This window comes from Sinocyclocheilus grahami, unplaced genomic scaffold (genome assembly GCF_001515645.1).
Source record: "Sinocyclocheilus grahami isolate Dianchi unplaced genomic scaffold, SAMN03320097.WGS_v1.1 scaffold181.1, whole genome shotgun sequence".
NCBI classification, from domain to species: Eukaryota; Metazoa; Chordata; class Actinopteri; order Cypriniformes; family Cyprinidae; genus Sinocyclocheilus; species Sinocyclocheilus grahami.
In genome coordinates this window covers 1,259,835-1,272,875 of record NW_015505360.1, presented here as the reverse complement: position 1 = coordinate 1,272,875, position 13,041 = coordinate 1,259,835, and the positions used below count along the sequence as shown (strand labels likewise).

The 13,041-nt window shown below is 36.8% G+C and overlaps 2 protein-coding genes across 3 annotated transcripts; one reads left to right on the top strand and one right to left on the bottom strand.

Moving 5' to 3' along the window:
* Positions 1–481: 481 nt before the first annotated feature.
* Positions 482–1,539, bottom strand: LOC107594281 (essential MCU regulator, mitochondrial-like). Its single transcript, XM_016284272.1, has 3 exons — positions 1,321–1,539; positions 811–954; positions 482–720 (listed from the first exon to the last, which is right to left on the bottom strand). The coding sequence occupies exons 1-2, from the start codon at positions 1,471–1,473 to the stop codon at positions 817–819; spliced, it is 291 nt and encodes a 96-aa protein (XP_016139758.1). The 5' UTR covers positions 1,474–1,539; the 3' UTR covers positions 482–720; positions 811–816.
* A 2,227-nt stretch (positions 1,540–3,766) lies between these two features.
* LOC107594280 (DDB1- and CUL4-associated factor 15-like) lies at positions 3,767–10,550 on the top strand. Of its 2 annotated transcripts, none has more exons than XM_016284271.1 (13): positions 3,767–3,879; positions 4,512–4,609; positions 4,697–4,835; positions 5,567–5,673; positions 5,768–5,913; positions 6,000–6,158; positions 6,904–7,488; positions 8,278–8,369; positions 8,451–8,573; positions 8,882–8,964; positions 9,053–9,157; positions 9,241–9,356; positions 10,227–10,550. In XM_016284271.1, the coding sequence occupies exons 1-13, from the start codon at positions 3,784–3,786 to the stop codon at positions 10,280–10,282; spliced, it is 1,905 nt and encodes a 634-aa protein (XP_016139757.1). In that variant the 5' UTR covers positions 3,767–3,783; the 3' UTR covers positions 10,283–10,550. The 2 variants fall into 2 exon arrangements, with proteins under 2 accessions (XP_016139757.1, XP_016139756.1); XM_016284270.1 differs by having other exon boundaries at positions 3,767–3,909.
* Positions 10,551–13,041: the final 2,491 nt, after the last annotated feature.

The window sequence follows — 13,041 nt, the reverse complement described above, 5'->3', positions numbered from 1 at the left end:
TGAAGACTGGAGTAATGATGCTGAAAATTCAGCTGCACATCACAGGAATAAATTACATCTTAAAATATATTACAATAGAAAACAGTTATTTGAAATTGTAATAATATTTCACAATTTTACAGTTGTTTTTTTTTTTGTTACTGTATTTTGACTTCTTTCAAAAAAATCTTGCCAACTCCAAACGTCTGAATGGTAGTGTATTGGTTTCTCCATCTCAATTTGGTCATGTAGATACAGGATATTGTGCTATGTGGAGCTCTTTTAAAAAATCGAATTGATTAGAAACTACAGTGGTGCTGAAAGTGATATTCCAGGTTTTTAGAACAAGGTATATTTTAAGTTAAATGCAATAAAAAAACTTGCATCTGTTGGATGTGTGTGAAAGTGTATGAATCTCAATGTAATATGATTGCAAGATAATCCATGTACAATAACACACACACACACACGTTACATATATAACAAAAACACAACCAGCAACTAACATTCAAGCAATTTATTAAATAGAAGAGAGGCAACTGCTGAGGGCAGCCTCAAGTCATATTGTCTTTGAAAACATAAAAACAGCATTAAACTTTGGCTTAAGAACATGGTTAGCGTAATGCAGGAATAAAAACACAAAAATGTGTTGACAATCTTTATTATTGCATAAATATATCCTGTACTGTCTGCATCAGGCACCTCAGAGAAGACCTTCAGACTCCTGGAGATGCACATGCACTGAAAGAACAAGAACAGGAATATCTAAAAACCACATACACACAGTAAAGCACAATATAGACTGTAATAAAACTGATATACTACGTGTACCTGCACTCAGTCATCATCATCATCATCATCTGGGACGAAGATCTCATGTTCCTCCAGAAGAGCAGCGAAATTTTTACTGATCAGATTTCCGACATACAGGAACGGAACCACCACTATAGCCATGCGGGTCAGACCGAACGGGACCTGCACAGACATGACAGAAGTAGATCAAATTACACAATAACTAATAATAATAAAAATAATAATAATATGTGTCCTGATCGAAAACTGTACAAACGGCGTTTTGTATAAACAGCAAGCAAAAAAATAGGAAATTGGTTAAACTGATATAAATAATAAATAATTACTTAAATAATTGATTTTATAAACAACCGTACACGAAGTACTTCCTCGTTTTATAAAATATGTGCCGCTCCAACAATTTGATTGGCCCTTAGTCATGTCAGTCAAGCCAATCTTAATTTTCATTGGCTAGAACGAAACCCATCCCTGGTTACTGCGTTCCTTCGGGAGTCTCCAGCGGCAATGTTTAGACATGTATAAACGCACCTTAACTGGTTTAGGAGGGACAGCTCCCGATGTGGTTGACACGGCGGTTCGGCTGAAAATCGCGTTTACTGAATTTGGGCCAGTGTTGCGGCTCAGTGTTGCTGTATTTCTAATGAAAAAAGCCCGAGAGAGACGACCTGCCAACGACGCCATGTTTCCTGCTCGTGCCGTGCGTTTAGAGACACGCCCAGTAGACCCGCCCCTTTTGGATTTGTAATTAGGGGGCGGAGTAAATATGCGTATTGTGAAATATGCGCACCTCCCGTGCGGTTACTGAACTCAGCTAAAGATATTTATACTTCTGTTACAGTGATTTTTATTTAATAGTTGTATTCATTTTATTAGTTTTTTATTATGTCTACATAGATTTTTTATTAAGTTTTAGTTTTATTTAATTTGAGTTATTTCAGTACTTCAACATACAAAATGGAAATGAAATTTTATATATATATATATATATATATATTGAATGTATTTATATATATATACATGTATATGTATATGTGTGTGGCTGTACATACACATGTAAGTTAGTTGTTTTTTTTGGTGTTTGGCTTAGTGTTATGTTAGAATCATTAATATTTTGAATTGTTTTTAGCTTTATTTTTTTGTTTTCATTTAAATGTTTAGTTTTGAAATGTTGTATGCATTTGTCATTTTTATTGAATTTATTTTATTTTATTAAATGTGTATATATATATATAGTATTTATAGAGTTTTAGCTTTTAGTTTTAATTACTTTTTCTTATTTGTAAGTCTCTTTGGATAAAAGCGTCTGCTAAATGACTAAAAGTAAAGTAAAGTATTCAATTATTATTATATAGTATTGTATGTTTTACATTAGTAATAAGCTTAATAATGGCTTGGGACTCTACATGTATATAACATATTCAGAAAATGGCAACTTTATCAGTCTCCTTTATCAAAATCTCCTTTATCAGTCGTAAAGGAGAGGGAGGGATTTCACACAAACATTCATGTATCAGCTGTTTCAACTGAGACTCACCTTCAGATCACAGGTTTAAAGTCCTCTACCCCACGGTATACATGGTAAGTATGATAAGTCTTGACAATAGCATAACAATATCCTCCTGAGAACCAGGCCAAAAAAAAGTCTTGTGATTTTTTTTTAAATGTCATTACATTGATTGGAGCAAGAAACAAATGGAGAAAAAATATTTTGGAAAAAAATATTTGATTCATATTGTATTCTATGTCCTTTGTAGAGGACGCCAGGACTCAGTTATTAAAATAAAAAATAGACATGAAAAGCCATGTATAGGCAAAAACAATATTACATTTTTTTTCATTCACCAATTTTAGGTTTCAGGCTATTTTTAGCCACACTTTGTACAAAGATGATTCTCAGCTATGTTATGAAAGATATAACAGAATGATTTGATATACTATTTTACTTCATGCAATATCTGCGTAAAATGTCTATACATTGGTATTCCCATTTTATTCAGTTTATTTATAGATTGCATCTAGTTTGTATATCAATGTGAATTCTTGTGTCAAACCATAATGAAAAAAGAAGTGTAATAATGGGAGTAATAACTTGGCATCATTTTCCTCAAAATATCTCATATTTCATAGGAATATTGATCTATAATTTCTTGTTGTGTCTCCCCAAAATGCCTGATTAACATGCCATTTGTCCTGTTGTCCTCTACAGAAGACATGTATGAAAAGTATGCCCTGTTTCATAACAAAAAGTCATATTCCAATTTGAAACGCCATAACATTTTTCTGAGATGTTTATTTACGACAAGCAATTTGAAAAATAGCCAGATTTAAATGATCATTACAAAATAGTATCATATTTCCCTAAGAGTGCTAAATTTGATAATTCTGTCAATATCAGTCATATTTAAAGACCAAGGAGAGGGAGTGTTTATGATCAAACCTCCAAACATTTGATATCTCTAAAAAGCCTGTGGCATGTAGGGTCTCAGAGAAATTCACGACAAAATCAGGAGAAGGATATGACAGTGTGACACAAATGTATTAATTAATTAATAAACTTAATTAGTATTCATTCATTGCCGAAGTGTATTTGAAAGTCATAATGTAAAATTAAATTGAATAGAATATTAAATATTAAATACATTATAATTTTATAATATTTAGGCTACTGCAGTAGGTAGATTGAGACGACGTTGACATTATGTATGAGATTAGCAGACTAATCAGAAACCTCATAAAATATGAACCCATTTACAAACAAGTATTTTGAAACACTTTATATACACTAATTGTAAAAAAAATAAATAAATAAGAAGGGTTGTTTGGCCGATTAATATGCATAGCAAAAGCAGAACGTAGCAGAACGCCCGCCCTCGTTTCTTTGATTGACGGCGTTTGTGACCAATCAGAGCCCTCATCTGAGAACGCAGAGCCAATCGGTGAGCTGGTCTGGCTGGACTGAGGGCAAATCCAAAGAGCTGGCAAAAATTAAAAATGGCAGCCAGCACGAAATCTGAGAAAGATGACAACAAACAAAAACAACAGAAAAAACACAAAGATCACATCGTCAAACTCCTCACGCGTGGGCGGGTAGGAAGAAAGGGGGGATTTGGGCCAAAAGTGGCATTAATGGCGTGAAATGTTTTTTTTCTCTAAGCGTAACAAATAATAATGTGTGTGCTATTAGCATTTTTAGCTGTAGCCTCATTAAACGTCTTTATGTGTCTCTCAGCGTTTATTATTTATATATGTGAGCCTTTTAATTGACACACCTATGGAAACATGTTTTATTTGCTGTATATGGTTCTTTGGAGCAACAAACAATTGTCATGATTATGAATCTGTTATGATTGTTTTCTCCATCAATGGTCAAAAGTACATTATTGTTTATTATTCTGCACTGACATCTATCATTCACACTGAATTGACAGTCTCCATCCTGAAAACTATCTCATTCATGAAAATAGGTCAGTACTTAACATGAATGAATGGTAGAATTGCCTCAGTCAGGTGGTGTTCAGTGCAAACATGTTTTTAACTGGTTATCATAACCACCATGGGCTTTTGTCATAGATATTTAACATCATAGATATTTAACAAAACACCCTTAAGTAGCTTTGTCTACAAAGTCAGTCTAATAGCCCGTTTAACTGTACTCATGGCTAATATTTCCAGTTGTATTACTCTATATCTGTATTAATATTTCTCTGTCTGTCTGTCAGCTGAATGGGCAGCTCTCTCAGCGGCTCTTCCGGAAACTCCCTCCACGCGTCTGCATCCCGCTGAAGACCATCGTCAGCGAGGAGTTCCTCAGAGCAGGGTGAGGTGAAGATGCAGTCGGTCCCGTCCGTTATCTCGGAGCAATGTGAATGCTGCATCTGATTGGTCTGTCGCTCTGCTGTCACAGGCACATCTTCCTGGGCTTCACCAAGTGCGGCCGGTATGTGTTGTCTTACACCAGTGACTGCGGAGAGGACGACGACTTCTCCTTCTACACGTATCACCTGTACTGGTGGGAGTTCAACCTGCACAGCCGCCTCAAACAGGTAAAACAGCCGCACATGATGCGAAACTTGGTGATTTCTGTGGCACGCCTGTGACCACAAAAGATAATTTAACATGTTTAGATAAGGTTTTATTAAAAATAGTCTTATTAAAACCTTGTGATTCTCACTGACCAAAATGATTACCATTGGAAATTAATGGTGCACAATCTACAAATCATGTATTTTTAATTTAAATACTGTATTAATTGAAAATATGAAATTTAATATTCTATAATATTTGTGTTGTTTAGATATCCATTTGTTTACTTTTTATTTATTATAAAAAAACTTGACCCTCTAACACTAGCACTCTCTATCTTATTTCTATTCTATCTACTTGTTTTCTTTTTAATTATTTTAAATAAAAAAATAATATCCTGACCCTCTAACACTAGCTCTATCCTATTTTCTTTTCTATCTACTTTTTTTCTTTTTTATTTATTATAAAAAACCCTTGCTATGTGTACTGCGTTAGACTAACAGGAACTTGTCACCACACTTATATATTGTTGCTCTTTTGTTGGTTTGGTTGTCCTCATTTGCAAGTCGCTTTGCATAAAAGTGTCTGCCAAATGATTTAATGTAAATGTAAATTTAGAGGTGAATATTGTTTAGTATCATGAAATCCCCTCAAAATGTAAAATATGAAAGAAACTGATATTATTCTAATACAGTCTGTAGTTGTAGCTTCACATTTAGAGCGATGTGGCAAATTTTGTCTCTCTTTGCAGGTGCATCATGTGCGTTTGTTTGCGGGTGAGGACATCTACAGCGATCTCTATCTGACTGTTTGCGAGTGGCACAATGATCATTCCAAACTGGTCATCTTCGGCTTTAAGTAAGAGTCTGTCTTCCGCTTCTGTGCTGTGTGTTATGAGCCAGTGGCTGGGTTATTATGCTTATCTAAACATGTGCTCTCTGTGATCTGTCAGCACGCGCAGCTCCAGTTCAGCCCTGATGAACATGATGATGAGTGATGAGAACAACAGGGACATCTACATCACCATCACCTCAATGCCTCCCGCACAACCGTGCAAACAGTGCTGCCCCGCGTCCTCCGTGTCCACCATACGCACAGGTACATTAATATATTATTACTTTAGACTAACTGCTCCTTTCCAGTCCCTAGCAAACAAACACTTTTCTCCATTCACATGTGCACAGGTGGCGAGTGTCTGCAGCACGGTTACGTTCTGAACGCTCGCTATCAGGTGGTTTATCCATTCCCGACGTTCCAGCCGGCACTGCAGCTGAAGAAGGACCAGGTGATTCTGCTCAACACCAGCTACTCTCTGGTGGCCTGCGCCATCTCCCTCTGCTCAGGTACACAGCCAGTGTTTGTCCACAAATGTGCGTTTGTGCTCTCTCTCAGTGTTCTTTGTTTTAGGAAATAAAACAGTTTGGACAGTACATTTTAATTAAATGGACAAATGATTCACTGCATTATTTGAGTTGTAACTCAATAGTAATTGTCTTCAAACTGACCAATTAATTCAAAGAACTGGCTCATAAGTAGTCAAAAGAAAAGCTAAATAAATTTGTGTATTTTCAAATTAAAATGCTTCTGTTTGTCACAATGTTTTAAATTCATTCATGTACACTGACGTTCAAAAGTTTGGGGTTAGTAAGATCTTTTTTTTTTTTTTTCATAATTTCATAATACAAACAATTTAGCATATTAAATTGATCAAAAGTGACAGTAAAGACATTCATAATGTTACAAAAGATTTATATTTCAAATAAATGCTAAATGTTGAACTTCATGCTTATCAGAGAATCCTGAAGAAAGGCATTACAGTTTCCGCAAAAATATGAAGCAGCGCAATAATAATATTTCACAATATTACTGTTGCAGCCTTGGTGAGCAGAAGAGACTTCTTTCAAAAACATTAAAAAGATATTTTATATAAATTTCGAACATTTATTTTAACATTTAATTGCTGCTGTCTACACAGCGTTTTCAATTAATTTATAGTAATTATGGTGTATATTTTTTTTATTTAATTTAGTGTTAAATTATTATAGTGATTTAATTTTCATGTGTGAATCCCTCTCTGTGTCTCTGTAGGAGACGGACAGCAGGAGGGTCAAAATAATCAGATTCTATACCGTAAGAGAGATGCTTCCTCCTCTTCGCCTCCTGCTGGACCTACATCGCCTTCCTCATCCTCATCAACCTCGTCTCAGGGGTCACCTGACCTCAGACAGCTGAAGCCCCTTTTCACCCCGCTCTCCTCGGGCCAATCACAGGCGGCCGCGCGGGCCAGAGAGTTTGCCGCTGACATTTTCCGCCGAGCTCAGACTGGAACGAGGGAACACGACAGAAAAGCCAAAGAGAAAGAAGAGATGGACCCTCAGCGATTCCACAGCGAGGAAGAGCGGACGAGAGAGAGACAGGAACGAGATGCAGAGGTCCCGGGACCCTCGTCTTCCTTCTCAGGACAGAACCAAAGTTCAGTGTCGCCCACAGAGGCAGAGGACAGTGCCGTGTGTAACGCAAACATGTCTCCTGGATCCATCTCCTCCGTCTCCTCTTTGTCTCCACATGCTCATGAGCCTTCATCCTCCTCTTCCTCCTCAGAGCCTGCTTATGTCAACTACACCACTCTCAGATACAGATTACCGCAGGCCAGAGCGCCAGAGCAGCCGAGTGGTACATTTCTCATCTGTTCTCATGATAAACTTGCTTGCTTTGTCAATGAGTGTCATTAAAGATACCTATGTGCAAATCACACACACACACGTGTATATATATATATAAATATATACACACACACACACACACACACACACACATATATATACATGCATACACAAAACTTGGAGTCAGATGTAGGTTTAGAAACCGATCTGAACTATTAGGTTCAGTAATGGATTCATCAGACTGATTCAAACCAGTAGCTTGTGTTTTGAACTGTTATTTACAAGAACTTGAGTCATTTGTTCATGAATCAGACTTTGCTGGTCATGCTGTATGTTTTTGATTCACTCAAAAGAACCAACTCATAAAAGTCATTTGTTCATGAATCAGACTACACCATTTGTGCTGTATGTGTTTAATTCACTAAAAAGATTCAACTCCTAAAACTAATTCGTACATGAATCAGACTACGCCGGTCATGCTGTGCGTTTTTGATTCACTAATAAGAACTGATTCATAAGAGCAATTTTTACATGAATCGGACTATGCCAGTTGTGCTGTATGTTTTTGATTCACTAAAAAGAACTGATACATAAGAGCTATTTGTTCATGAATCAGACTACACTGGTCACGCTGTATGTTTTATCATTCACTTAATGACCAAAACGTGCAGATTTGATTTCATAATGATTATAAAATATGAAGTGTTTATGTGTATATTTAGTGTTTTCTCATTTCTTTCTGTCTACAGCTTATCTGAGCTGGTATATAATCTCTAATGTGTCTGTCTCTTGTCTTTAGGAGATGAGGATGATAAAGTCCTGCTTCCTTTCACTGTGACGGATCTGAAGGGCCGAAACCTACAGCTGGTGACAGGACAGTTCAGCGGTCAGGTGTGTGTCTGAGACCTTAATATGATACCATAAACATCAAATGCTTCATGCTGTTTGAACTCTTGTGTGTGTCTCTCTCAGTGTGTGTGTGTCGAGCAGCTGACGCTGGACTTCGAGTATCTCATCAACGAGGTCATCAGGAATGATGCTGACTGGGGCTCCCAGTTCTGCTCCTTCAGCGACTATGACGTCGTCATCCTCGAGGTGGTGTGATTTTGTTTAGGAGGAGCTGCTGTGTTATGGGTTTTGTTTTTTCTCTGATTTGTTTACAGAACGCATTAGTGCTGCCCATTTTGGTTTCAGAGGTATTTTTTTCCATTCCATTTTTCCTAGGCATTTTTAAAGTCGTTGTTAAAGCTTTAAAAGTCGTCAACCAATCCAAGCAGCTACGAGGAGAATCACAACCTAATGACAAAAAGAGGAATGGAATGCTTGCTTCTGGAACCCCACTGTTGCGCTCTATTGGTGCAGTGTTCTAATTTGCATGTGTTCTGTTGTTTCTATGGCAACAGGTTTGCCCGGAGACCAATATAGTGGTGATAAACATCGGGCTGCTGTTGCTGGCGTTCTCTAACTGTGAGGATGAGCACTGCAGGTACACACACACACACACACACACACACACACACACATATGATGAAATGCTCATTAATTAATACTTTATGTTCTGTCTGTGTTTGTAGACCGAAGTCGTATCACTCCAGTCTGCAGGTCAGTTGGGATTTGAACACTGGAGCGTGTCGTACAGTCGGTGTCAGTGACCTCACTGAGGTCAAAGGTCAGACCAGGTAAGGACCTTCAGATGCATGGCCTGTGCTGTCCGTCTGTTTGCCCTCGTTCAGATGTTGTCATGTGTTTGTTTCTGTCGCAGTGGAAGCGTCTGGAGCTCCTACAGGAAGTCATGTGTGAACACCGTCATGCGGTGGCTCGTTCCCGAGAGCAGCTCGCGCTACATCAACCGCATGACCAACGAGGCTCTGCATAAAGGTGTGATTTAGACACACATGCACAAACATTAATACAATAATGTTATTCCAATTTAAAAAATAACTGCTTTCTATTTGAATATGTTGCAAAATGTAGTTTATTCCTGTGATCAAAGCTGAATTTTCAGCATCATTACTCCAGACTTCAGTGTCACATGATCTTCAGAAATCATTCTCATATGCTGATTTGCTGCTCAAGAAACATTTCTGAATTTTTGCGTAAAACTAATATATATTTCGTTTCGGGATTTACTGATGAATAGGAAGTTCAAAAGAAAAGCATTTATTTGAAACTTTTTGTAATGTCTTAACTGTCACTTTTGATCAATTTAATATGTCCTTATATGTATATACTGTGTATATATATAAACACTAAATAAAAGCATTTAAATAAATAAATAGACTGACTCCAAACTTTTGAACTGTACTATACTTGATTTTCATGTTGGGCAGACATCCTCTAAACCTTAAACAAGTTTATATTTTTTGGTCAGATTTAACTCATTTTGCATCAGAGTTGGGAAAAAGGGTAATTGTGAAGTTGCGTGGTGAGATTAAAGTTTAAAAAAGTAATTCATTAATTAAAAATTATTATACATTAAAAATATTAGTTTTTATTCTGATGCAGAAATGGGCTTCTATATTTAAAATTGTTATTGCAAATGATTGATTGATTTTCCTATGAGATATCTATGCATTTGTTTGCATAAATAAATAAAACTAATTAATAAACTCATTTAATTAACTTTAATTCATAATAAAAACACTTGAATTGTTACTTTCAAAAAGTAATCTGATTATATGCATATTATATGTTCATTTTAACGTCACCTACAATACTTTTTGTGACATTTTGTTCTGCTGATTGCAGGTTCTTCTCTTCAGGTGTTGGCTGATAATGACAGAGGCACGTGGATCGTCCTGTGAGAAAGGCGACACACTCACACACGCCTCAGTGCTGCTCTGCTGTGGGACGGATGACGTGTCAGTCCAAACGCAGCCGCTCTCAGTGTTTGAGTTGTGTTTGTTGCGTGTGATTGTGTGGGAGCAGATTATTCAGGAACCCGCAGTCAGATAAAGACAGGTTTGGGCCGAGCAAATCCACGGTGCTCAGCCGACAGCGTGGGACACTCTGGGATCATTTTACGAAACACATCAACAATCACCATCCCGATGCAAAACAGAACTGAACATCTGTCTCCGTTAAACTTGCACACTTTTACACGCTTGTTTTGATGTTAGTGTGATGATTTGAAGTAGTTATTTTTCTGTTTGAAATTCCCTAAAAGTGCAATTGTTTACATCGTTTAGATTGTGTCATCAGCAAATCAGAAGCTGTCGACCCCTCCTGCCATTTTTTAATACTAGTTGTGGCCTCACAGCTGGACTGGATGAGAATATTGTTTTTATGCAATGTTATTTTACTTTATTTTTGATAGAATTAAATAGTCCTTCAGTACTTTACCGGTTTTATGACTTTTCATTGCCTCAAAGTGAGCAGTGTTTTTCCTCTAAAATGTATATTTTGTTTCAAATTTTTTTTAAATAAGAATTTTATAAGTTTTAGTAAACAATAACACTGAAAATAAGTGAACTGCATGTGTGCAACAAACAAAGCATCAGAATGCATGAATTTTCTTAAAAGCTTTTTTTTTAAAGGGACACTGAACTTTGAGGCACAATAATACTAGATTGTGTCATCAGCAAATCAGAAGCTGTCGACCCCTCCTGCCATTTTTTAATACTAGTTGTGGCCTCACAGCTGGACTGGATGAGAATATTGTTTTTATGCAATGTTATTTTACTTTATTTTTGATAGAATTAAATATTCCTTCAGTACTTTACCGGTTTTATGACTTTTCATTGCCTCAAAGTGAGCAGTGTTTTTCCTCTAAAATGTATATTTTGTTTCAATTTTTTTTTTAAATAAGAATTTTATAAGTTTTAGTAAACAATAACACTGAAAATAAGTGAACTGCATGTGTGCAACAAACAAAACATCAGAATGCATGAATTTTCTTAAAAGCTTTTTTTTAAAGGGACACTGAACTTTGAGGCACAATAATATCAGACGATCTTGGAGGTGAAGATGCTGGATGTGGAGGTCCTGGGCTGGTGTGGTTACACGTGGTCTGCGGTTGTGAGGCCGGTTGGATGTACTGCCAAATTCTCTGAAACGCCTTTGGAGACGGCTTATGGTAGAGAAATGAACATTCAATTCACGGGCAACAGCTCTGGTGGACATTCCTGCAGTCAGCATGCCAATTGCACGCTCCCTCAAAACTTGTGACATCTGTGGCATTGTGCTGTGTTCTTCTTCTTCTTCTTCTTCTTCTTCTTCTGGTATTTTATGGCGGTTTGGCAAACCAGCGAAAAAGGTGCATTACCGCCACCTACTGATCTGGAGTGTGGAGTGTGCATAAATTTGGAAGAAAGAAATACAGAAGAGGAGAATAAAAAAAAAACTAGATTCTATCTAATGTTCCTGTGTTTTTCAGGTATTTAAACACATTTTCTTGCACTCTTGATTGCCTCGGCCCATTTCCTAACAATACTTTTAAAGAATATATTATCAACTCCCAGCCATCCTAATTCCTGAATTAATTGAAATCTCTCCCTTTCATATGCAGAACACGGTTTCTAATTCTCCACATTTGTCACACTTTCCCGATTCATGCTTACCTATTTTATAAAGACTATAGTTTAATGCTGTATGTCCAAGTCTTGATAAGACGACATCTTCCTATTTCCGTATCTTTTCCTTTCATTTCCAACACACTCCTGAATCTGGAAAAGATGTCTTCCTTTAGACCCATTATTCCATAACTTTTGCCATTTCTTACTTCAAATGATATCATTCTGTTGAATTCAGCTTTACTTAAAGCTAACTTAATGTCTTTTTGTGTATGATTTAATGCTTTCTAGCAAGTCTACTTCCTCATTTCCTTCCACACCCACATGTGCAGGCACCCAGAGGAATTTGACCTCTATCCTTAACTGCCTTATTCTAAACAAACTTTGTAAAACTTCAAATACTAAGTCTTGCCGAGCTTCAGATTTACCACTCAGTAGTCTAGTGAGCGCAGCCATCGAGTCAGTACATATCACAGTTCTTTCTGGTTGAACTTCTTCGATCCACTGCAGAGCTAGTATGATGGCTAATAATTCGGTAGTAAAAACTGACACATGATCTGATAATCTTTTTGCCATTTGCATTTTTTAAAAGTAGGAATATAAACGCTGCTGCTGTTCTCCCAGACTCTGGCTCCTTAGACCCATCTGTAAATACCTGTAACACAGAATAATACTCTTGCATTATATATTGTTGAACTATTACTTCAGCTGGCATGTTCATCTCCAGTTTTTTTATTATTTGTGAATTTGTAAATCAATTAGTGGCATAGGGAACAACCAAGGAGGAATTGCTGGAATAGCAACAGAAGGAGCAATATCAAGGTCTTTCAACTCCAAGCTGTTTGCCTCCTTCCTTACTACCCAACCAAAGCTTGTAATTTCTTTGTATTCATATTCCCAACAATCTTTCAGAATTAGTCTTAACTGGATGGTTTTCCAGATGTCCCTTTAACACCATACCAGTACCTTAATCTCAACTGAAACCTACGCTGTTCTAGAGGCAATTCTCCCATTTCAACTTGTAATGAAGCCACCGGAGAAGATCTAAATGC